Raw genomic sequence first — 24,758 nt, forward strand, 5'->3', positions numbered from 1 at the left:
AACCTTGCTTCCCTATTCAACCGCCTTCTTGAAAAGGTCAGTGTTGCGATATTTGCAAACATATCCAAAAAGCTGTTATCCAAGATATCCAAGTATTTCAAAGTAGGTGTGTTCCTTAGGGCTGTCAAAGTTAATGCAATAATAGCGTGTTATGGCAAAATCATTTCATCACCCCAATTTTTTATTTAAGCATTAACGCAGGTTCTGTTATGATTGCTAGTATGGACCATAGACTGTAAAAATAAAGTGATCAGTGACGTCACTCACATTGGTTTGTGGAGTGCCGTTTTGAAGCCAGGAGTTTGCATTTTGGCTGTCGCCATCTTGGCTATTTGGAGCCAAAAGTGATCATATTTAGACAAGAGGACGGATGTGAGAAGGATGTGGAGGCTAAGCCAGTGTCACGTATGGTTTCAATGGTGCTGTGCTAAGCTAGACGCTAAAGAGTGAAAGTTTCTGATTTTCAACTGGCTGACGCGAGTCATCCAGCAAAAATGTTCCGGTGTATAAACAGGGACCTCTGGGCACTGGCGCCGTTCGTTTGCATATATGGCAGTACAAAGAGCTGCTTGAAAATCAGTGGCTTTTCCCTAAAACGCTAGCGCTAGCAAGTTAGCCTTGGTTGGTAAGGTGCTACCAAACGCCAAACAAGATATTTTTAGGCCCCGTTCAGACAGTTCAGACAAAAACATGGACAATTTTCCAATTGTACTGGACTACATAGATAATAAAAAAGAGGGTAATTGTGTAGGGGGAATTGTTTTTTCAGCCAGTACCCTGGTGGTCACTACTGTTGGGTTTCAAAAAGTTAAAACAATGCTTATGTCTTAAAAACAATGTACTTTTGGCTCGGTTGTATTTAGTGCACACTACAGCTGAGGGAAAAGGATTGTTTCAATACTAATTACACTTAATCAACATTTCACTGCCTTATTCCATCTCAAGTTTCCAAAGAATGATTAAGTCATGACTGTCAATTTGCATACTAGAGGAGACTGGTCCTCACAGGAAAGGAAACTTTTGTCTCTGCCGCTTGGGGAGCCACTCCCTGCTGGGCCAGACTTGATTAGAACAAAGGAAATGCATATCTCTGTGAACTTGAATAGAATTGACACTACCATGATAAATGACCTTTGGTCCCGTTTACGCGAAGGGAAGACGCAGGTATTTTCCTGCGGTTTGGCCTCTCATTTACACGAAAACTCTGTTTTTATCACAGAAAACAATTCTTTCTAAAAACTCCGGCCAAAGTGGAGATTTTGGAAAACTTCGTTTGCACGTTTGCATGTAAACTGAGACAAACGGAGGTTTAGGCAGCCGAGAGAGAGAAAGAGGGAGTGATTTGTTGCTGTTGTTGCTATTTTCGAGATTGTGATTGGCTAACGTGGGCTTGAGCTTCTCGTTACAATGCCACCTACAGGTGTGGCGTGCTCTTAACGACATTGACAGCATATATACACAGGTACATGTAAACGAACACTTTTCTGAAAACGTAGAGGTTCTAAATGTCCATTTATGAAAATAGCCAGCCACGTGTAAATGTAGTCTTTGTCTGTGACCTGGAGTAAACCAGAATTCAGAGGTGTGTCCTTATCCTGAGAGGGTTTTCATTCAAGGAAACACCTAGCCTGGTAATACTCAGATTCTAGTCAGAATGTGTACTTCCCGACCTTGAATGTTGTGGGCGGGACTAAGTTCGGCTGGCATCCAGGCTAGGAAACACCCACAATTTCAAAGGAATATAGGGTGAAACTTTACAATGATTCTGGACTGTTTGAATGTGACTCCCGAAGGGGAGGCATGTTTTTGCAGTCCACTGCTGGCAGTGTTTTTATTGATGTATTGTTTTGTCATGTCATTTTCATCATGTTGTTTATTAAACCTTTTGCTTAACTTTCAATTGGGCCAAGCCTTTCTTCTTCCTCCTCAGAAATCAACCGATCACGTCTTTTATAATTTCTTAACACTACGCCAAAATTGCTTGACAGCCGGGCTTCGTTCCTAGCATGCACCGACCTCCTCTTGAAAACTCATGACAGTGCTTTGCATTTAGTACTGGCAGGTCTATGCTGTCCTCTGCTGGACAATACTGAAATGCAATGCACCTTTTAGTGTTGTGATTTCATCTTAGTGATTTGAATGTGGCATGGACATTCATTAATATTCTGTTATTGACAAAAAGCTAAATTATTGTCATTTAAACTTTAGTTTTTGTTATTTAATTATGACACAGTAAAAGCAAACATGTAAAAACATTGCATTTCCCTTTAGTTCTTTATCTAATTGGTTTTTCTTTAGGCATTTTACATCTTCCATAGAGATAGTTTAGACAGATGAGTGATATTTCAGAAACAAATAACATTGCAATCAAAGGGTGTTATTTGAGCACCATGACACACCAATGAGCTTATGTCATAATGGATGTACATGAGGCCTTATTATACACCCATGGATATACCATACACGTGTATGATTTTACCTGACAGTCCTTACTCGGGTTAAATTTTTACACCGATTCTGTGACGTCAAACATCTGCGCCGAATTAAACCACGTGGGGACGTTTTTGCAGAGGTAGCAAAACATCCGCAGTGACGCTTGCTCGTCTGTCAGTGAGCATGAAAAATACTTTTTTTGTTTCTTTTTGACATTAAAAAAAAATCTCAAGAAAAAAGCTACAAAGGTTTCGCTATCAGAGTCACTTTTTCTAGACCATGCCCAACGACCCCGACCCTCCTCCGGCTAAAAGATTCAAGCCGGGGTCTGTTTTCTTCCGTCAACATAAGAATAAACCTGGAATGCTGCTGCCTAGAAAGGGACATGTAACCACTCCGATAGACGTCCAGAGGAAACAGCTTCCAATCTACCAGGCGAAACCTCAGCTACTTAACCAACTGAGACAGCTTCACAATGCTATCCTGATAGGTAACGTTAAGGTGCTCACAGCTACAGTTAGCTTATTGCGGCTACAACGTTAGCACCTGCTTACATTGGATCTTCTGCACTTTATGTTGCAGTGTAATACTGACTATTCTGCTCAGTTTTCAAGTTGTATCAGTGTGAAAAATGTTGTATGCTTATAAGATTTGAAATATTAAATAATAGAAACAGAAAAGAAAAAAGAAAACTCTATTAAAGGGGAAATCCACTCTGAAATAGAATGATGTTGTCAGCTATGTAATGTTACAGTGTTTGTTGTCTGTTTGAAATAGGCTTTACTGCTGTGAATCTGTTTGAATTTGTTGAAAACTAACAACTTAACCCTTGTGTTGACTTCGGGTCACATTGACCCGAAGTCAACACATATGATATTTTTATATCAGGAAATATGGGACGTAGAAATAAGCGCTGAAAATGTCTAGAAGAAAAATTTAACAATTTAAAACGTTGGAAAAAGCAAAAACAAACTGTGAAAAAAGGCGTCAAAAACGTCGAAAGAAAAGTGTTTTTTTTCAAGGTTGACGGGAAGACAACACAAGGGTTAAATGATTGTTATAGCCTGAATTATTTTACCAACTAAATAAGTCAGCTGTATATCACATGTAGGTGAACATCGTGCTCAGTAAATGTCATTTCTACTCTACAGATTTATGTCTAACTTGACCCATTCTCTCTCATACATCAGGGGAGACTGGCTCTGGCAAGACCACTCAGATCCCCCAGTATCTGTATGAGGCCGGCATAGGACGAGCAGGCATCATTGCCATCACTCAGCCCCGGCGAGTAGCTGCTATCTCCCTGGCAGGAAGAGTGGCAGAGGAGAAGAGGACTCCGCTTGGCAAGCTGGTATGCACAATAGACAGGTTTCTCACATGTCTGCTTAGTCTGTTATAAAATATAAGCTTCAATGTGCCCTTTGGGGTTTTCTTGTAAACAAGCCAATCAAAGTTATGTTTACATTCATTGTCACCTAAAGCTTGTGTGTATCCATGAGGTCAAACAGACGTGTTGAATGCAGTTCTCCCTTCCTTTTTTTGGGCTGGGACGATATGCTTTTGTCCCGATTCGATTCTTTCACGATACATGGGTGCGATTCTAGAAGTATTGTGATTCGATAGTTTTGAGTATTTTCTAAAAATAATGCACATCATATGTCGGTCAGTCAGTCTCACATTTATTTCATTTGTAAAGAAGTACATAACATGGATTTTCTGCTTTCGGTCTTTTTTGCTGGCAACGGATATGACGTAGTCGCCATCAGCGGCAACTATATATATATATATATATATAGTTGCCCCCCCCCCCCACCCCTACTAGATATAGAAGTATCAGTACTTCATCAGTTGGGCTGTTAATAGTAAATCAACAAACTTCTTTTTTCAGGTGGGTTACACAGTGCGCTTTGAGGATGTCACCTCCTCTGAGACAAAGCTGAAGTTCATGACAGATGGCATGCTTCTGCGTGAGGCCATCGGAGACCCCTTGCTGCTGCGCTACACTGTGGTGGTCCTGGACGAAGCTCACGAGCGCACCGTGCACACTGATGTGCTGTTTGGCGTGGTTAAGACTGCTCAACGCAGGCGCAGGGAACTTAATAAGATTCCCCTGAAGGTGGGAGTTCTATTTGTCTGGACTTCACTGAGATATTTTACACTGGACTAATCCCTTCACTGCATGGGCTCATGAGATAAACAAAAGCTTGCTCTAGAATGATGCTGATTTTCTGCCTCTGCTGTGTTGATGTGTTTATGCATCTCCTTATATTCACCCAAACGCTTCTTTGTTATGTGTAACCTGCCACAGGTCATAGTGATGTCAGCCACGATGGATGTGGATTTGTTCTCTGAGTACTTTAACAAGTCACCTGTACTTTACCTGGAGGGCAGGCAGCATCCCATTCAGATCTACTATACCAAGCAGCCCCAGTCAGACTACCTGCAGGCTGCACTTGTCTCCATCTTCCAGATCCATCAGGTACACTTCAATCTTCGTGGAGAGAGAAAAGCCTTAACAGTTGTACTGGGTTAGTGAAGTCTTAGTTCCTCTACTGTAATGTATTTTTTTTATTGCAGTTGAGTACAAGGGATCCTAGCCATTTTTCTTATTTAATCAATCATGTGTAATCAGTTGTATTTCCAATTAAAATCAAAGCCAAAACAATAGACTCTCTTTCCTTTGGCATTATTATCAGTGTTGTGACCAAGTCATCTTTGCTCGAGTCCCAAGGTAGTCTCAAGTCATTTGGTCCAAGTCTCAAGCAAGTCTTGAGTTGTATTTTGGGAGTCAACTCAAGTCCCAATTTTTTTTTACACCCAAGATAAAGCACTCTTACCTGTAGTATCAGGTCTTTATAAAGAGAGAAGACAAGGTATTAGCAGCCCATCTAATACAATGGTTGGCCAGTTTATATAACTAATATAAGTATGATAATGAATTTTCTTCCGACATACTATACCATGACTTTTTTCAACATACCATACTATGGTGTATGGTGGCTCAGAGGTTAGTGCTACTCCAAATAGCACCAGCAAGTAGGCACTGCAGACTCTGACCCTGGTTCAGTCCCCAGTCTGGGTTGGGACTTTTTTCACATACTATACTATGACTAATCTGTATTATAATTATTGATATTCAGTAAAATTAATGTAATCAAAGCAAACTCATGACTACACGCAAGTCATCTGAGTCATCGCGCCCCAAGTCAAGTCGTGAGTCATTATCTTACTGGTCTCGCTTTGCCAGACCTTCCTCCACAGCGCTGCAGAGGAGGGTCTGACTAGTCCACACAGCATTCCGGGATGGGAAAACGTGCTCTGGTTTATTGGCATTTCTTTAAACCAATCACAATCGTCATTGGTGGAGCTAAGCACCGGACAGAGCCACGGTACTGCTGAAAAATAGCCTCGGGATGGAACTTGTTTTGGTGGAACATGTGTACGTTCAAAAGTAGTTTTAGTCGTGCAACAGAAAACTCAGATTGGACAGATAGTCTAGCTAGCTGTCTGGATTTACCCTGCAGAGATCTGAGGAGCAGTTAACCATAGTCCTCAGAAATCCACCGCAGTTCAGAATAACAACACAAAGAAAGAGGAAGGTAACAGACATCCGGCCAAATAGAGTGAAATCCGGCGGAATTTCGGAAGTGGAACGTCGTGGATGTAGACTATTAACTTACAAGTCCAAGTCATCAAAACAGTGACTTGAGTCCAAGTCACCAAGTATCAAGTCCACATCTCTGATTATTAAACACAAATCTGTGGGTAAACAGCATCCCTGGGTGCATGTTCATATACTGTGATGATGATCCTTCTGTACACCGGAACAGAACACGGTTTTGTTGTTTGCACACAGGAGGCCCCTCCGTCCCATGATATCTTGGTCTTCATGACGGGCCAGGAGGAGATTGAGGCTCTGGCGAGGACATGCCGGGACATCGCCAAGCATCTGCCCGACGGCTGTGGTCCCATGGTAGTTATCCCTTTGTACGCGTCGCTGCCCCCAACACAGCAGCTCAGGGTCTTCCAGCCAGCGCCCAAGGTAAAGGCAACAGTCAACATGCAGCAGAACCAGAGTAGTGTAGACAGAGAGACATGTTTGTGACTTTAAAAAAAAAAAGTAGCCGCATTGTTTTCAGACAGAGTATCTGAAATCTGTGCACTGCTGTTCTCAACTGTGTTTGTGTTAAAGACATGTCAATGTTAGCTTTACTGCTTAAAGGCAGAAGTGCCACATAATGGTGCCGTGTCTTGTCAGCTGTATGTATTGTAGTCTAATTCTCTGTTATTGCATACCTCATACGGAATGTTCTCCTTTCCTCCATCTTCAGGGAAGTAGGAAGGTCATCCTCTCAACCAACATTGCCGAGACGTCGGTTACAATCTCTGGGATCAAATTCGTCATAGACACGGGGATGGTGAAGGCCAAACGTTTCAATCCTGGTTAGATGATTCTGTCTTCACACACATTCTCATATCAGTATAACCTTTGACACAGCATTCTTATTGAATCACGGAACAGCTCATCATGACTAGTCATCATGACTACCTTTTAAAAAGAAAAAGAGGCAACCACGTTTTTTTTTTATCACAGACCAGTAGTACATTTCAAGTACTGTATTTAAGTACAATTTTGAGGGACTTGTATTTTACTTGAGTATTTCCTTTATAATTCTGCTCCACTATATTTCATGGGAAAATATTGTACATCACTGCATTTACTTGACAGTTATAGTAACTAGTTACCTTCCCCATTAAGATTTTACAAAGCTGTTGAAAGGCGTATGGAATGAAATGCATCAGTTGAGATTAAATCAGTGATTTACAACCTTTTTGGTTTGTTAGCTTTTTCAAAAAAGCAGTGTCTAGTTGGAGGCCCATTGTCATGTTTCAGATGTTTATGAGTCGAAATGACTGAGTGCCTCTCCAGACTTCTCAGGTGGTTTCATTTAAATAACTTTTTAAGGCCTAAAAAAGTAATAAAACGAAGTCTGACCAACAACAGCAAAGATGAGAGAAAGTAAAACAAGAATGTATACACATTTGTGAAGCTAAACTTTGCTCAAAATAACTCAACACACAGCCATTAATGTCTAAACCACTGGCAACAAAAGTCAGTACACCCCTATGTTAAATTCCCATAGAGGCAGGCAGATTTTGATTTTTAAAGGCCAGTTATTTCATGGATCCAGGATACTATGCATCCTGATAAAGCTCCCTTGACCTTTGGAATTAAAAAAGCCCCACATCATCACATACCCTTCACCATACCTAGAGATTGGCAGGGGGTACTTTCCATAAAATCATCTCTCAATGCAAATCAAACCAGCTATTAGGCTAACTGAAATAAAACCATGCCAATTTAACATAGGGGTGTACTCACTTTTGTTGCCAGCGGTTTTAGACATTAATGGCTGCGTGTTGAGTTATTTTGAGGGGACAGCACATTTACACTGTTATACAAGCTGTACACTTAATACTTTACATTGTAGCAAAGTGTAATTTCTTCAGTGTTGTCCCATTAAAGATATAATGAAATATTTACTAAAATGTGAGGGGTGTACTCACTTTTGTGAGATACTGTGTGTGTGTATATATATATATATATATATATATATACACACACACATACATAAAGTAGTTCAAATAGTCAAATGCTGCTTACACATTGTGGTGCCAATACTTTTATTTTTGATACTTTTAAGTACATTTTGCTGATAATATTTCTGTACATACTTTTACAGTATACTGTGTTTTTGTGGTTTTGTTATTTTGCTCTGATCTTATTGTCCATGTGTTGCTGTGTGACTGTCAGACAGCGGGCTGGAGGTGCTGGCAGTGCAGCGGGTTTCTAAAGCCCAGGCGTGGCAGCGAGCGGGTCGTGCTGGCAGGGAGGACTCTGGGTCCTGCTATCGCCTCTACACAGAGCCGGAGTTCGACAACCTCATCCCTATGACTGTGCCTGAGATCCAGAGGTACTGTAGCACACCTTCTGTTTTTCATACGGATAATAAAGCTCAGAATGTGCCGATCTGCAGCAATCTGAGTCTCTCCCACATGATGACTTATTTAGGTCAGTGTGATTGAACGGTCTGTTCTTGTGTGTGTGTGTGTGTGTGTGTGTGCTGCAGGTGTAACCTAGCCGGTGTAATGCTGCAGCTCATGGCCCTGGGGATTCCAGATGTGATGAATTTTGATTTCATGTCCAAGCCTTCTCCAGGTAAGATGCTATCGATCATGACTCACTCTGCACCTCTGGTCATCCAGGAGGGCTGCTATCTCGTAGTAACCTGCTATGTTTATCTCAGAGGCCGTTCGCTCGGCTCTGGAGCATTTGGAGCTGCTGGGCGCTGTAGAGAGGAAGGAGGGGCAGGTTTTCCTCACTGCTCTGGGAAAGAAGATGGCCAGCTTCCCTCTGGAGCCTAGATATGCCAAGGTAAAAAAGTGCTGGGACATAATATGACAAAAAGTGACAGCCACATGGTCACACACATAACCCAGATAGAATTTAGTGTAACATTTCCCTGCCTTGTTTGCTCCATCTCGCAGACCATCCTGTTGTCCCCCGACTACTCCTGTTCTGAGGAGATTTTGAGCATTGTGTCTCTGCTGTCAGTGGACACCGTGCTGTTTAACCCCCCTGCCCGGCGGGACGAGGTGCTCGCTGCACGCAAGAAGTTCTCCTCCAGCGAAGGAGACCACATGACGCTGCTCAACATTTACAGAGCGTTCAAGAAAGTCAGTGGTAATAAGGTGAGTCGAGCTAGATTAGTAGGGCAAGACAGTGTATGTGACTAGTGCTACGTTTACACGTGGCTGGCTATTTTCATAAACGGACATTTCAACCTCTCCATTTTCAAAAATAACATCGTGCACAGCTGTCAGTTTTCAGAAAAGTGTTTGTTTACACGTACCCGTGTATATATGCCAAGCTCAAGCCCACGTTAGCCAATCAGAATCCCAAAAATAGCAATAACAGCAACGAATCACTTCCTCTCTCTTCTCTTCCTCACTTCCTCGGCTGCCTAAACCTCCGTTTGTCTCAGTTTACATGCAAACGTGCAAACGAAGTTTTCCAAAATCTCCACTCTGGCCGGAGTTTTTAGAAAGAATCATTTTCAGAGGCAAATTCTCCGTTTGCGTGTAAACAAAGGGCACAAACGAAGGGAAATGTCTGTTTTTCAAAATAACCATGTACGTGTAAACGGGGTATAAGCTAAATCCAGAAGTAAAATGGTGTTGATGAGCCACCTTAAATCGGATGTGTTCTGTTTTAAGGAGTGGTGTCGGGAGAACTTTGTCAACAGCAGGAACATGGGTCTGGTGAAAGAGGTCCAGGCGCAACTCAAAGATATCTGCCTTAAGGTACACATCTGAAAATCCTTTGGAATACTGTGTATGTGAATGTTCTGTGTATGGCTTGACAATATTATCTGATATCACTATTAGTATTAATTGTCATATTTACCTTTTGTAACGATTAATGAAACAATGTCTTTTTAGATACATCTGTGCACGAGATAAAAAATAGTAAAATCAAAGTAAAATAGGCTATGTTTCACATCTTTTGCAACTATCAAACTAAGTCATAATGTGCCTACAAATAGACTATAAACACTTTTATGGATGCTATTATCTCATTTCATCAGGAGGATGTTTTACGGTATGGAGTAGGACTGCAACTAACGATTATTTTCTCGATTAATCGATTAGTTGTTTGATCTATAAAAATGTCAAAACATGGTGAGAAGACGTCCTCAAATGTCTTGTTTTGTCCAAAACTCAAAGATATTCAGTTGACTGTCACAGAGGAGAGAAGAAACTAGAAGATATTCACATTTAACAAGCTGGAATCAGAGAAATCTTATTTATTTTAATAAAAAAATGACTCAAACGATTAATCGATTATCAAAATAGTTGGCGATTAATTTAATAGTTGACAACTAATCGATTAATCGATTCATCGTTGCACCTCTAGTATGGAGTGACATTATTTGATGATTACGATTGTGTGCAGACTTCTGCGTCAACAGCAGCTAACATCCTGTTCTGCTTATCGATTTACCAGCTGAATTTGAAGCTGGAGTCATGTGGGGCGGACACAGGGAACGTTCGCCGCTGCCTTGCCCACGGGATGTTCGTCAACGCTGCAGAGCTGCAACCCGACGGCAGCTACTTAGCTCTGGACACCCACCAGCCCGTGGCCATCCACCCCTCCTCCGTCCTGTTCCAGGGAAAGCCGGCATACGTGGTGTTCAACGAGCTGCTGCACACCTCCCGCTGCTACATGAGAGACCTGTGTTTGGTGGATGCCGACTGGCTGCTGGATGCAGCGCCAGAGTACTTTGGCCGCAAGCTCCACCCCACCAAGAGCTAACCAATAGAGAAACAGGACTGGAGTAAATCTCTGCAAGGACACCTTCCTCGAATCACCCAGTGACAATAACACTGGAAAATGTATTTTCTTCACAAAGATGAATTTGGGATAAAGACACTTATTGATTTTCATTTCAAAGTGCAAATCAGAACGGAACCTTTTCTGTGTAGTAAACTTGTCTGGATTTCACTACCTCCCAGTTGACAAGCATTTAGCATGTGTCACTGCAGCACAAATCTGCATATTGAGGCCTCACAACTTTGACTTCCTGTAAGACTGTAATTCAGATTTTATAAATTGTGTTTCTTCTGCCTGGTAGTATTTCATCTTGCCATTTGGCCACCTGGAAGAAAGAGTCTTTTTTTTTTAAGTGTCATGCATCAATTCTTTCAACGTTTGCATGCAATTTAACAACACAGATAACCTCACAGGAGCAGTTCTTCAATAAGCATTGTCTGATATGATTTATATGTTCAATATGTCTGAAAACAAAAAACAAATCAGACTTGCTGAAATGCTACTCTCCGTATGTTAATCTCACAAGATAGTGTACTTAATTGTTAAGCCACCTATCCAACGCGATTCAGAAATCTATAGTAGACTGGAATGGTTCTTTTCAGTGTATTTTTGAATAATAATGACGAGTTAACCGTCTTTGAAATGTTAGCTTCTCAGAAGCTAAGTAAAGCAATCTTGTCTTAAGCTTTCCCACCATGTAGTCTGGGGTTTAAACAAAGTGGTCTTAAAGGGTTTTATATATGCAAGGGCGGTAGATTTTCCTAATCTATGAGGTTAGATAAACACAAGAAAATATGAAAATCACCAAAGTTGGAGTTAGAATATGAGGTTTTTACATGTCACAGTGACATGACTTCACTTTTATAATGCCTCTACATGCAGCACTTGTCTTGTCAGCCTGTGCATGCCTTTTCTCACATCTATGATTGTATCACCAGTTCCCCAAATACATGCACATCAGGAGAAGTAGCATGCCTTATTCTCCAGGTTCTACTTTTTGCTGTTGTATGTTACTCAGCCCCTACACAGACTAACCACAGACGTATGCTGACAAACATATGTATGCAATGCATGGAGATTATAGCTAACGATCTGATCCCTCAGGTCTTTCTTACTTTGTAGTATGTAAATCCCACCATGTTTAGGAATAGGATGGATTCTCTTGTCTTTGTCTTTCTTTTTTTTTTTACACTGGACTCAGGATTCTACATTATATACTGTAACCTGAATAAATTACATAAACTATTTGTAACTATAAAAAATACCAAACACCAAATGCATCTGAGGTAGAGAATTATCAGCCCATGCTACAACGAGGTTGTGTGTTTTTTTTAGTCCCAAAGGAAAAGTAGACCATTTAGGATCTGCATGTTATAAAGTTTGTAAGATTATATGCACGCCTTTGATGATGAGTTTATTTTAAGTATACTTAATATGATTTGTTACATAACCACTATTGGTATCATTTCTAATAAAAATGGAGTCACTGTCCAGCAGAACAAGTCTACATGTAGCGAGTAAAGATTCAGAGGCACAGGGGGATTTTTCACTGTTTGGCTTTGACACAGTTATGGTCCCATAGTCCATATCTGTGAGTACCAGATCAGATCTAAAAACGTTCAAAATTAGTGTTTTGGATGTTACAGAAAGCGTAATTCACTACTAATTCCAGCCATTGTCATTTAGTCATATTTAAATTCACATTTCCAAGTTATGCAAAATTGGATGAACAGACAAGTGATACTTTGGTCTGGTGTATTGATGAATTAAACAGACAGAGCATTGACATGTATTTACAACTTGGTAATATGATCTGATGACAATACATTTATTTCACTGATTTGTTTTATAAGTGAAGTGTTGCTGTCCTGGGTTAGTTGTTTGACAACAGCTCCATCTTCTGGCAGCAGGGCTTCATGTCTAAATGATGCAACTCATTACCCTAAGAAAATACAGAATGATGTAACCCCTTCCTCCAGGATGTCCATGTCCACTGTAGCCAGACACTCATTTTATGTCATGGATTTAGATTTGATGGCGCAGCTGATCTTGTGGGTTAGAAACCATTCTAAAATGTGTGAAATTATATAAGAGACAGCCTATTCTTGTTGTCATGATGCTGGCCTTATTTGTATTTTTGTGTCCTGTCGTCTCCCAAAACATGTCGGTTCCCGAACGTTTTCACGTGAAGGACTGCTAAACTGATGCAAACGAGACCACGGACCCCCATTGATAAGATTTTGTCCCAGGGTCCCCCATCTGACAGGATTTTTGCTTTTAGATGTGTTATTACAGAAAGTGTATGAAACGCATGATCAAAATAGTCATCCATTCAGAAATCAGAAAAGGGTTTATTACCAAAGTAAGTTACACTTACGAGGAATTTGCCTTTGTGGTTGGTTCATACATAAACAAACAAACATATTTAACATGAATATGAAATAAACAATAAATACAGAAACAAATATATACAAAATAGCTGTTTATCATAAGAAAAAGGAGGCTGAATGGATTGAGTGCAGTGGATTATGTCATTTTATGGATGGAATTATAGTGAAAATTATATTCATATAAAATATATAATATTCCCCTTTTGCTGGGGACCCCCTGGAACCCCCTCAAGGACCCCTGGGAGTCCCCGGAACCAATTTTGAAAACCACTGCTCTAGTAGACAGATGCTGCATTTACTTTCTATGATAGAGGGAGAGGTCTTATAATACATTCATGGGAGAGACAGATATACAACAGGTAACCTTCTTTATCAAGCCACAGGGGGCGCTGTAGGATAGGCTGTGACCATGTGACCGATTGTGGTTGTGACATCATCACCTGGCTGTAACTTTTAGAAAAATATTAAATTTTCTTTATTATATTACATTATACTACTTATTCAAATAGCTGTGGTCGTATTTAAAATTTTCTAAAGACACATTTGTTTTATTTGTTTCGTTTTCAAAGTAGTATTTCCGGTGTAAAGGTCATATTACGATAGGTCAGGGTGTCCTTCCACACGTGTTTTCTGTAAGCTTCCAGAAGCAGCGGTAACGGGTAGTTAGCCGGTTGTTGGATTCTGTCAAACTAATTTATTTGTCGTTACACGCCTTAATATTTTCATACAGTCATGCTAAAGTCAGTTGTCCGTGCGGTGGGAGCCGCTGTTCGCCTTTCTTCAGCCACCACGTCCACAGCCAGAGCTCTGCCACTCAGCTGCCCGACACTGCGCTCTCCAAGTTCGGCAACAACTCGGCCCTTCACCCGGTCTCTCTGGATGCTGAATAACAACGGAGCCTCGTCAGGATACAGGCCAAAACTGTTTAGTTCAAAAATGTTGAATCCCTCGGTATCGTGTGGATGTGGAGGACTGCACACAGAAGGTAACTGAGATAAGAACGTTATAGCTTGCTTCGTATCAGGCAATGTTAACCTATACGTTAGCTACATCGTGAGAGAAACGCGTAGCTGAGTGAGTTTATAATTTCTAAAAATACTTAACCCCTTGAACACAACACTTTAGCCTGTCAGAAACGTTAAGTCTGCACTCGCTTTTACGAACCACACAATTACGTGTGCATCCTCTCACTGTAAGCAGTTAATTTAGCATTCACCTTGAAAGATAGTTATGTGCAGCTGTCACCCCCAGAACAGATCAATAGTAACGTTAACACGATAACTGTCAAAATAAGAAAATAAAAAACAATAATTAAAAACTCAAAGAAGTCTTGTCAGTGGCATGTGTGAAATAGCACGAGTGTTCAGGTTGAGGTTAAAAGGTTATTCGCTGGAAGATGAATGAGAAGTGACGTGAAGCATCTTGGACATCCATCTTTCTATTAACAATTGTGTTCTGTAACGTTAGTGTTTGAAACCTCCTCATACATGTCGCTGGTTGTGATCGTTTAGAATAATTGTGGTGTGTTGGTACTTCTGGACGTTACTGGACTGTTTTACACGTTTACACTTGAATACGTTTTCTCTAAGAACCGACTATAACAAGACATACGATATAATAAACTAATATAACTAAGAAATAGTAGTAGTACAAATTATCTAAGAGTGTAAGACTCACACAACTATATCAAATGATTCACATTAAACACTAAACACTTTATTTACAATGAAGTCACAAAATATATAGCCTACTTTATTACATGTTAATTGGCGCACACAACCTCCTACACAGCCAGCAAGACAAGACAGCGGACAAAAACTACAAAACTAAAGAGCCAATATACCATTTAGCCACTCCAAGTAGCTGATTTGGCTCCTGACATTCTAATACACATGCTGTCCAATCAAATTGAGGGTGCTTGAACTATGTCAACATTCTTAACAAATTGCAGTTACACAGTAAAATGATTTAACATGTATCAAACGGTGTTAATTATCAGCCTGTACATATCCTGTTAAACAGTTGAATTTTCACTAGTATAGTATAGTATATAGTACAAGTATAGTAGCATTGTGTGTACTGTGTGGTAGCGACCCATGATGGAACACTGGCACAAGCTAACATCAGGAATCACAATGAAAAGTTGTCAAAGGGAAATAAGTGCTCTTGGGATTAACTTGTCAAACCAAGAGCAGCAATGGAGCCTTGCTGTAGGCATGCCAGCTGGAGACTGAGAGGGAAGGTTGCCTTGAAAGCTTTCTGCAAGCTGTTTAGAAACCAGTTACCCGGGCTAAAGCCAAGCTAATGAAACTTGCATTGCAGTTGATGCAGGATAAGAAAGATTGAAGTTTACCACTACACACGTTTTTTTTCATAATTGCATAACCTTGGTATACCTTTACAACAGGTGACAAAGCTTTTGGCGATTTCCTGTCTGATGAAATCAAAGAGGAGAGGAAGATCCAGAAAAGCAAAGTCCTTCCTAAGATGTCTGGAGGATGGGAACTGGAGATGAACGGCACCGAGGCTAAACTCACGAGGAATGTTGCTGGAGAAAAGTAAGGCTGGCGCACTTGGTGATTATCCAGTCCTTGTTGACGCATGGACACACTAATGAGCTCTTGTTCAATTCAATTGTATTTATAGTGTCAAATCACAACAGGAGTTCTCTCAGGACACTGTACAGATGGAGTAGGTCTAGACCACACTCTATAATTTACAAAGACCTAACGATCGTTCCCCCGAGAGCAAGCATTTGGTGCAACAGTAGCGAGGACTTTTTACAGGCAGAAACCTCGGACAGACCCAGGCTCTTGGTAGGCGGCCATCTGCCGCTGCCGGTTGGGACACAGAGACACTGATACAGATGTTCTGTCCTCTTTTTACAGAATCACGGTCACATTCAATGTCAATAACAGCATTCCTCCTAACTTTGAGGAAGAGGCAGAACAGGGACAGCAGAAGCCAGCGGAAGAAGAGGTGAGTTCCAACAAAACCTGTTTGTGATTTAAAAGATGTCTGTGAAAATGTAAGCAGTCATGACTGCATTGCCCTGGGTAATTGTCTTCAAAACACAAAATGACTGATTTAAAGCTGTGGAAATTAAAATATAAACATTGTAATGATTATAACTTGGTTTCTCTTTACAGGCAGACATTGTGTCAACACCCAACTTTGTTGTTGATGTAACAAAACAGGGTGCAAAACATTCCTTGGTGTTTGACTGCCATTTTCCTGAAGACGAGGTAAGCACAGACTGCATTCGTTCACACCGACGTTAACGTGTCAGACGTAAAATATTGACAGCAGCAGCATGTCTCTGACCTTACACTCTGACAGTTTGAGTTTAATAGAAAAGCTGGATTTGCATTTTATAGATGAGCCATGGTGAAGGAGAAGAGGAAAGCGACATCTTTGCCATTCGTGAGGTCAGTTTCCAACCTGAAGGAGACTCAGAGTGGAAGGAGACCAGCTATACACTCAACACAGACTCTCTGGACTGGGTAAGATTTGAGACAGTGTACAGTATATTTAACTTTATTTATATATCACTTTTTTTTTTTAACGCACAGTTACAAAGTGCTTAACATATAGGATAACAATACACTTAGAGTAAACAGAATAATAACTTAAAGGGGAACTTCGATACTGTTCAAACTGGACCCTATTTTTCCATAACCAATTTATATTTCCACAAAATTGACATGAATAATCATAATGGTATCCATGCCCCATGTGTGTGTATGAGTCAAAACAAAATAAAGTTAAAACTTGTTTTGAACAATTTCTTTGTCATCTGCAGATTGATTTTAAGTAGTGGGAGAAAAAAATCGATTTAAATCTTAAATCGGATTTTTTTTTTTTTTTAAATCAGGGATTTTTTTTTTAGGCCATCTCGCCCAGCCCTACTACATACAGTGCTAAGCATAAGTGAATACATCCATGCTAAAGTTGACTAAAAAGAGGAATTAAAAAATCATCTTTTGGAAATTGATCGTAATACCTTAATTAAAAAATGAGGAAAAATCCAACCTTTAAGGACACCAATTTTCTTTGTGAATGAATAATGTATCGTGAATAAATAAATGTTCTTCCTTAAAATACAGGGGGCATAAGTATACACACCCCTATGTTAAATTCCCATAGAGGCAGGCAGATTTTTATTTTTAAAGGTCAGTTATTTCATGGATCCAGGATACTATACATCCTGATAAAGTTCCCTTGGCCTTTGGAATTAAAATAGCCCCACATCATCACATACCCTTCACCATACCTAGAGATTGCTGCGTTTTCATGTGCTGGGTAATGTCATGTTTCCCGCCGTGCGCTACGTTAAAATCAGTGCCTTCAACTGCCATTTTTATCGGCTCGCTTTCGGGTCTGGACTTTCTGCGAAGCTCGCGCAGAGATCAACTGCACAACTGGGTTATAGGTTGCCAGGTTGAGGTGACAAACGGGTTGAAAATTGTATATGGTGTGTGGATTGTGTGAATGGGATGCGTTTCATACCAGATCTGGCAACTGGTCAACAGACAAACATATTGGTCCGATTATTTATAAAGGAGTTTGGGCCATGCAAATGACAGGAGTTTCCCGGGAGAAATAACAAACCGGGAGGGGTCCGGGAGATAGGGCTAAAAAAAACGGGAGAAACCCAGGAAAAACGGGAGTGTTGGCAGGTATGGCTTAGTGTTATCTAAAACATTTTCACTGACATGGCTGAATTTTTAGATGATTTTGTGGCTGCAGGGCTCTCACTCAATACTGGACCAATTTCAAAGAATGTTCATGAATCACCATTAGTCACTTTGAAAAACATGGGCAAATATGGTCGAGGTTGAAAAATTCTGAAGTTCCAGTTGAACACTAATAATAACAGTTAATGAAGATGATGATAGCTGCGTTTTAATATGGGTCATTTTAACTGATGCCAACTTAATTGCTGTTGTTTCTCAGGCTCTGTATGACCACCTGATGGACTTCCTGGCTGACCGGGGGATTGACAACACCTTTGCTGATGAACTGACTGAGCTGAGCACTGCCGTCGAGCATCAAGAGTACATCAAGTTCCTGGAAGACCTCCAAGGCTTCATCAAATGTAACTAATGTTAGATTTAAGCTAAATTTCACTTTTCTTCTATACACATCCTGGCAAAGTTGGAGGTATGGCATTACGATAAGATGAAAGCGAATGTTGCAGCACTGATCGATTTGATTGATACCTTTGGCACTCTAAAGAGACTGATGAGTACTTGCTTAAGTGTCTGTGACGTTGAGCCATGTTGCCAGCTGTTGTCACATTAGTACATGGCTGCAAATGTCTTCTTTTATTAAAATGTGACTTTATTTTTCTGTAACTTAAATTATATAGTTTAAATCAAATAATGAAGGTCATGACTGCAGAAACCATCATCACAAGAATTGTCTCTTAATTGTAGAGTTCCTGTTTTAACTGCAGTGGTATGATATGATCCAGTCAGTATTTGTGAATGTCCAGCTATCCTAAAGCCAATAAATGGGGCACCTTGTCAAGATGTGAACTCGAAACAAAAATTCCACAAAATGTAACGGTTTACACAATCAGTCCTCACTTCAACAAATGGGACAGTTTCTTTGTTTTTAAAGCTGGAGTCTTACTTCTAGCTGGCTTAGCAAGGGAGTTGATGTTGACTCCTAGTGGTCGGACTCTGTCAGACTATAATATGTGAAGTCTATATTTGAATGGCATACATGTGGATGTCTACAGAGATAATGAAAGATCAGTGTTCAATAAAACTGTTTCATATTATATCATATATTTTATGTATTTCTTTATGTCAAGTATATCAGTCAGTTACATCAGTTGTTACTTCTGCTGCAGAAGTAGCCAAATTGCACTTGTTAGAACACAGCAAAATACTTTAAACCCTTTATGGATTTAGCCTAATTTGAGACTAACATAGTTTTAACTTCTGGGTTTCAGGACTAAATTAAACTAAGTGTAAGCTAAGGATTGAAAAAATGCTGAATATTTCTTAATGATTAAAAAAAAAAAGAAGGAACTAAAAAAAACTAACAAACCAATCCGGCAGCGGTAGGCTAGCAGCTCCCATGTTCTGTGATGTCAAATTATTCTTTTGTCAATGGAGTCTGGAAGCTTCAGTTCCCCCAGCGTAAACGCCGTCGTGCCTGTCCTTTGTCTGCTTCTCCAAACTGGGGGCACACCGACCGCCATCTACTGTAGGTGAAACACTATGGTTGAGTAGCTCATACAACCCCACTTCAAAATATCTGAACTATTCCTTTAAGTCAAGCCAGTTCTCTTAACGTTGAATTTGCAACATTTTCTCTGTTAATCTTGGGTAAAAGTAAAAAGTAGGGATGCACCGAATCCAGATTTTTGGGGTTCGGCCAAATACTGAATCCACTGGTTAAGATTCTGCCGAAACCGAATACCGAATCCTACTCCCATCCTCAGTCCATTAACACAGTAAACACATGAATGAAGTAAACAACGTCCACAGCCTCTAAAATAGTTAAATGTAACAACTTAATGTTGAATTCACACGCTCTTTTCACATTGTAGCAAAGCACATCGCTATTGCCAGATGAGTGACAATTTTGTTTGACAGAATTTCGCTAACCAGTGTATGATGAAGTCATGTTGGGTGGGTGAAATTAGAAAGCTAACGTTAGCTAACGAGCAGCAGCTGGCCGTTCGGTCGCTCCGCTCCCACTGTAGAGAGACAGCCCGGGAGAGGCACTGTCTGGTTAACACAAGTTTTTTGCCGTTACTGTCCGTCCTTTGCCGTACCTGAAGTTGCTGCATTTTGGCTGCTGTCTGTAGATTCCTTCATGCACAGCTCGTATTCTTTCGGATGTTTCATACGCAAATGTTTTAACAGCGGCGATGTTGTGTATTGTTTAGGGTCCTTGCCACCACGAGACAAATCAGCGTTGCAGATTGAACATGTAGCTCAACTTGAATGGCCTTCTTTTGACTGAAAGTACTGCCAAACCACTTTTTCTGCTCACGTGTTCCATTTTAACTTTCTCACAGCCTACTGAATTGAACGGTCCACCTACGTAAACACCTTCCCTTAAACAACAACGGCGGCGTCATTACGTCGACCAGCGTAAGGTTTGGTGGAAAACAATTTTAAGGTTCGGCAGAAACTGAACCCCGTCAAAAAGCCCAATATTCGGCCAAATCCGACCCTGAATCCTGGATTCGGTGCATCCCTAGTAAAAAGGAAAGGATAAGTTCCACACCACTGAATTAGTTCTCATCTCCAGACTCAATCAAATATAGTACCATGCAAACCAGCATTGTGTATATAATTTATCACAAAAGTAATACAGTGTCTTCCAAATTAAGATCCTTTTCATATTAAGTTTTTTTAATCTTTGCGTGTCCCCAAGCCCAGACAGTGATTCTTTGTTGAGCTGCAGTTGGGGGATAGTAGCATTTTGTAATAAAGATTTTGAAAGATACTTTTATTTATTTACCAAGTCATGCAGCTTTAGCCTCATATTCAGTTTAAATATTGGAATATATATTTGTACACAGAGCGAGGACTGTGGGTTTTGTCACTAGTAAGCACATTAAGAGAGGAAGTCTTAATGGCCAGTATGAACAGGGAAAATATTTCCCGCCAGGCAAGCAAAACCTCTTTCAATGTCCACATGGGCACCAGACTGTTGTTTTTAGATGTGTTAACCTATGCTTCAAGCACAGTATTAATGTAGTCAATAACTTTGCACATTCGGCTACTTGAAATGTAAATGGTATCCTAGCTAATCCTAGCCTACTATGTATATTTACTTTAATATGCTATAAGAATTTTTGTTCTACTTTACCAACCTAAAAATATGACATATTAGGTATGAAGTCATTTTTTGAGGATTTCATAGACCTTAATAGTAAAGATATTTCCTCTTAGGATTGGTCTATTAATAATTACCGTCTTCAGTGATTGGTGGAACGAAGGACTTTACCACCATAGGAAGTTGACCCAATGATAGTATGCTGTTACGCAACAGTCCAGCATATTGTCCAGAGCTGTGGAGTTGAGGGAATCAGTTGTCTCTCAGCTGACAGATGAGGGACCTCGGTGCTGTTAGCAAGCTGCACTTCTTTCAGGAGGTATTGGAATATCTGAAGAAGAGGAGGGGAGGAGGGGGAGTCAGCTGAGGAGAAAGTTCACCGTTTTGGCAGACACGGCACTGAAGGTAAACGCACCATGGCGGGCAAAGGGAGAGTTTGTTCCGCCGGACAGAGCCAGCTCCAGGACTCCTCAGACTCTGACTCGGAGGCTCGGGTGGCAAGTACCGGACCGTTCGCCGGCTCCTTCACCTGCACCCAGGTCATCCACAGCGGACACTTCATGGTGTCGTCCCCCCACAGCGACTCCGCGCCGCGCGGGAGGAACAGCGGTGGAACAATGAGATATGACTTCGACACGGTGAACAGGACGTGGTGCCAGACGTACCGGTACGGCCCGCAAAGCTCCGGGAGCCTGAGCATCGACCCCACTCTGACCCGCCTGTTTGACTGCATGTCCCTGGCCTACAGGTGGGTCCCTATTGTCTAACGTTAGTTAGTGACAGGAGGATAAACCCACCTCAGAGCAGTTCAACTTTTAAATATGCAAATGTCCTCTCTATAATTAGTCTAGTAGAACCACCTTTTTATTTCAGATAGCGTTTTCATTTGCAGGAAGAAATCTGTTTGAGCGCTCCTGCATCATGAGAAAGTGGGAATTTTAGAAGCCAGTCATTTTCCTATTATTAAAAAGTTAAATTAGAGTTATTATAAAGTACAAGTTAATAGTAAATATTGAACCTGCAGGCTATAATTCATATTTATTTCCCTCTGCAGTGATCTCCCTCTGTAGCTCATAATTTACATGTTTTATGAGCCACCCATTGTGTACACCAAGAGCTTCACATAAAAATATCTGTGTTTCAACAGGTTTCGCTTTTTAGTTAGTTAGTTAGGGGTTGGGTTGTTATGTGAGTGTTGGAAGAGGGATTTTGCTGTCTCTTGTGCAACCGCTTGGAAAATCTTCACTGAAAACTGGACTTTGATTCTAGTTGGCAGCATTGGAAAGGTTGCAGTGTAACTGAGGGGAAAGGACAGAATAACCTGTAATGATGCCCCTGGCTATACTTCACACCATGCGTATTTTAGGTTAAGTGTTCATTATTATAATTCATTACACATAGACCTTGTCAATTGTGAGTCATAACATCCAAATGGGTATTTTAGTGTTTTCCGCTGATTATGTCGAAGAACAAGCATGTTTTTTTTCTTAACTTGATTTGGTTTTTCTGATTTAAAAGAAGTGTGCTTGAGAAAGTATAACTTTAGCCCTGTTTTAACGTGTTCTTAAGAGCTGCCATCAACCTTTGGCCTAAAGAAGATGTTTTTCCTGACTCTGTGCCAATTTGGTATTCTTTTTTTTTTTTTATAGATGATGCTTGCACAATAAACCCTAAGCCAGGCGTGGTTACCAGTACAGTACAACAGACCACAATACTTACATTTCCATGTAGGGCTTTCACATTAAGGACATGAAGAACTAAAAAAAATATAAACTCTGTACTGTGTTTTTTATTTATCTAAGTGTCACATGGAAAGTATGTACAGTATTATGTGTAGCAAGAAGACTGTGTTAGTGCCAAGTACTGCCCTGCTGCACAGTATTTATCATTAACCAGACTGGTGTTAATTGGTTCTTCTCCTAATAAGTGTTTCCTGTAATTTGCCTTCTGTGCTGTTGTGGAGTGTGTGACATGCAGCGTTTTTCACTCCATTAAAAGCATGTTGAAAATGATTCCCCAGGCTTCCTAGCAACGCCCTGAGCACCTGACATTAGGAGGCCCTCTCTCAGCACTCGGCGGGCTGAGGGACACTGGGAAACGTGCAAACAGCCTGACAGTGTGCTGGGGGAATAAGCTGATTGGGTACTATTAGTCAAAATCAGGACAGATTTCCAACAGGGGTGAGGCGGTGGGGCTACTGAACATTTTCCACCGTGTCAACTTCCATCTAAAGAGTATCTAGTTGAGCTGCAAAGATGAATCAGTTAGTTGTCAACTATTGAATTAATCGCTAACTATTTTGATAATTGATTAGTTGCTTTTTTTTATGAAAAAAACACAAAAATTCTTTGATTCCAGCTTCTTAAATGTGAATATTTTCTGGTTTCTTCACTCCTCTGTGACAGTAGACTGAATATCTCTGAGTTGTGGACAAAACAAGACATTTGACAATGTCATCTTGGGCTTTGGGAAACACCGATCAACATTTTTTTCACAATTTTCTGTCATTTTATAGACCACACAACTAATCCATTAATCAAGAAATTAATCTACAGATTTAACTAGCATGTAAATGTAGTCGTTAGTTGCAGCCCTGATCTGATCTTTACTTCCCATTGTTTTTGTTCCGCTCGTGGAAACGGACACATTTTATAATCAAACCGTAAATGATTTGCTATATTACATTATTGCTGAAAGATATTGATATTACCCTTGAAATCATTATCCAAGGAATTCCACCATTTGACACCACATACTGAAATACACATTTGCTCTAAAGTTGTTCGTGCATACTGATATTTCAAATTAAATTACCTTCTATGATCCTCATTTTTATGAACTAAAAACATTTTTTTTTTGTATATTTTCTGGTAATAATCTACCCAACAAAGTCTGTAGTTCAACAAGGTCTTTACGTTTCATGAACCCTGATTTGATAAACATTGGTGCATCGGTGTGTACTCTGTAATCCACTTTATGTAGAATTCATACTGCTCTATTCTGTAAAATGAACAATGGCTCTGTTAGTTGCGTATGTGTTCCCCCCACACTTCTCTAGTATCTCAGTAATCTAGTCATTTCTGCACGTCTGTCTGTCCCTCTTTCATTAGTTCATTGAACATCACCCTTTTTCCATACCCAAATTGTATATTTTTTTTAGATTGATGGTGTGTTTTGTTTGCAGTGGTAAGATAGTCTCTCCCAAGTGGAAGTCTTTTAAGGGTCTGCGGTTGCTGTGGAGGGATAAGATCCGTCTGAACAATGCGATCTGGAGAGCTTGGTTCATCCAGTGTGAGTCCACCACTCCTCACCTCCTCTCTCTGCTGCATAGACAATCTTTAACACCTCTCCACTGTTAATGAAGATACATTAGTCTTGAATGCAGCAGAAATTAAGACACATCCAAGGCGAAGAACAACTAAGTGACTGAACATAAATGAGGAGTCAAACATGAAGACATCATAGTAAAGTAAAACATATATATTTTCTGTTCAAACGGCCAGAAACCTGTTGACGTTGTTGCTCTGTATCTGCTGTGTTTAGATGTGGAGAAGAGGAAGAACCCAGTGTGTGGCTTTGTCACACCGCTGGAGGGCTCGGAGGCAGATGCACATCGAAAGCCTGAAGTGAGTGATTTGGGTTACAGGGGAATGCATTTTTTTTTTTATCAAATCGAGCTGTTGAAGCACAAGCTGGCTTCATTTGTCATTGACACACAGCACTGGGTACCGATT

The 24,758-nt window shown here is 40.5% G+C and overlaps 3 protein-coding genes across 8 annotated transcripts in view; all 3 read left to right on the forward strand.

Moving 5' to 3' along the window:
* The first annotated feature begins 2,543 nt into the window (after positions 1-2,543).
* Positions 2,544-12,138, forward strand: dhx33 (DEAH (Asp-Glu-Ala-His) box polypeptide 33). 3 transcript variants are annotated; one of them, XR_004894954.1, is made up of 13 exons: positions 2,544-2,923; positions 3,624-3,784; positions 4,322-4,549; positions 4,742-4,912; positions 6,290-6,475; positions 6,765-6,876; positions 8,249-8,408; positions 8,565-8,653; positions 8,742-8,869; positions 8,983-9,186; positions 9,712-9,798; positions 10,502-10,933; positions 10,964-12,138. XR_004894954.1 is itself a non-coding variant. In XM_031310695.2 (12 exons), the coding sequence occupies exons 1-12, from the start codon at positions 2,713-2,715 to the stop codon at positions 10,808-10,810; spliced, it is 2,046 nt and encodes a 681-aa protein (XP_031166555.1). In that variant the 5' UTR covers positions 2,544-2,712; the 3' UTR covers positions 10,811-12,138. The 3 variants fall into 3 exon arrangements, 2 of the variants coding, with proteins under 2 accessions (XP_031166555.1, XP_031166556.1); XM_031310695.2 differs by having other exon boundaries at positions 10,502-12,138; XM_031310696.2 differs by having other exon boundaries at positions 2,858-2,934; positions 10,502-12,138.
* Positions 12,139-13,803: 1,665 nt separating this feature from the next.
* Positions 13,804-19,011, forward strand: LOC116058266 (complement component 1, q subcomponent binding protein). Its single transcript, XM_031311029.2, has 6 exons — positions 13,804-14,203; positions 15,626-15,776; positions 16,107-16,197; positions 16,368-16,463; positions 16,596-16,721; positions 18,175-19,011. The coding sequence occupies exons 1-6, from the start codon at positions 13,951-13,953 to the stop codon at positions 18,322-18,324; spliced, it is 867 nt and encodes a 288-aa protein (XP_031166889.1). The 5' UTR covers positions 13,804-13,950; the 3' UTR covers positions 18,325-19,011.
* Positions 19,012-21,129: 2,118 nt separating this feature from the next.
* The window catches only part of LOC116058230 (carbohydrate-responsive element-binding protein), a 32,862-nt gene continuing 29,233 nt past the window's right edge, over positions 21,130-24,758 (forward strand). For 2 of the 4 annotated variants that reach the window (XM_031310981.2, XM_035990876.1), the window contains exons 1-3: positions 21,139-21,772; positions 24,209-24,315; positions 24,568-24,650. In XM_031310981.2, the coding sequence (XP_031166841.1) occupies positions 21,441-21,772; positions 24,209-24,315; positions 24,568-24,650 (522 nt within the window). In that variant the 5' untranslated portion in view covers positions 21,139-21,440. Of the gene's footprint in view, positions 21,773-24,208; positions 24,316-24,567; positions 24,651-24,758 lie in introns of all 4 variants that reach the window. The other 2 variants (XR_004894921.1, XM_035990877.1) reach the window with 2 other exon arrangements.

The sequence above is a fragment of the Sander lucioperca genome, chromosome 13 (genome assembly GCF_008315115.2).
Source record: "Sander lucioperca isolate FBNREF2018 chromosome 13, SLUC_FBN_1.2, whole genome shotgun sequence".
In the NCBI taxonomy this organism is placed as follows: domain Eukaryota; kingdom Metazoa; phylum Chordata; class Actinopteri; order Perciformes; family Percidae; genus Sander; species Sander lucioperca.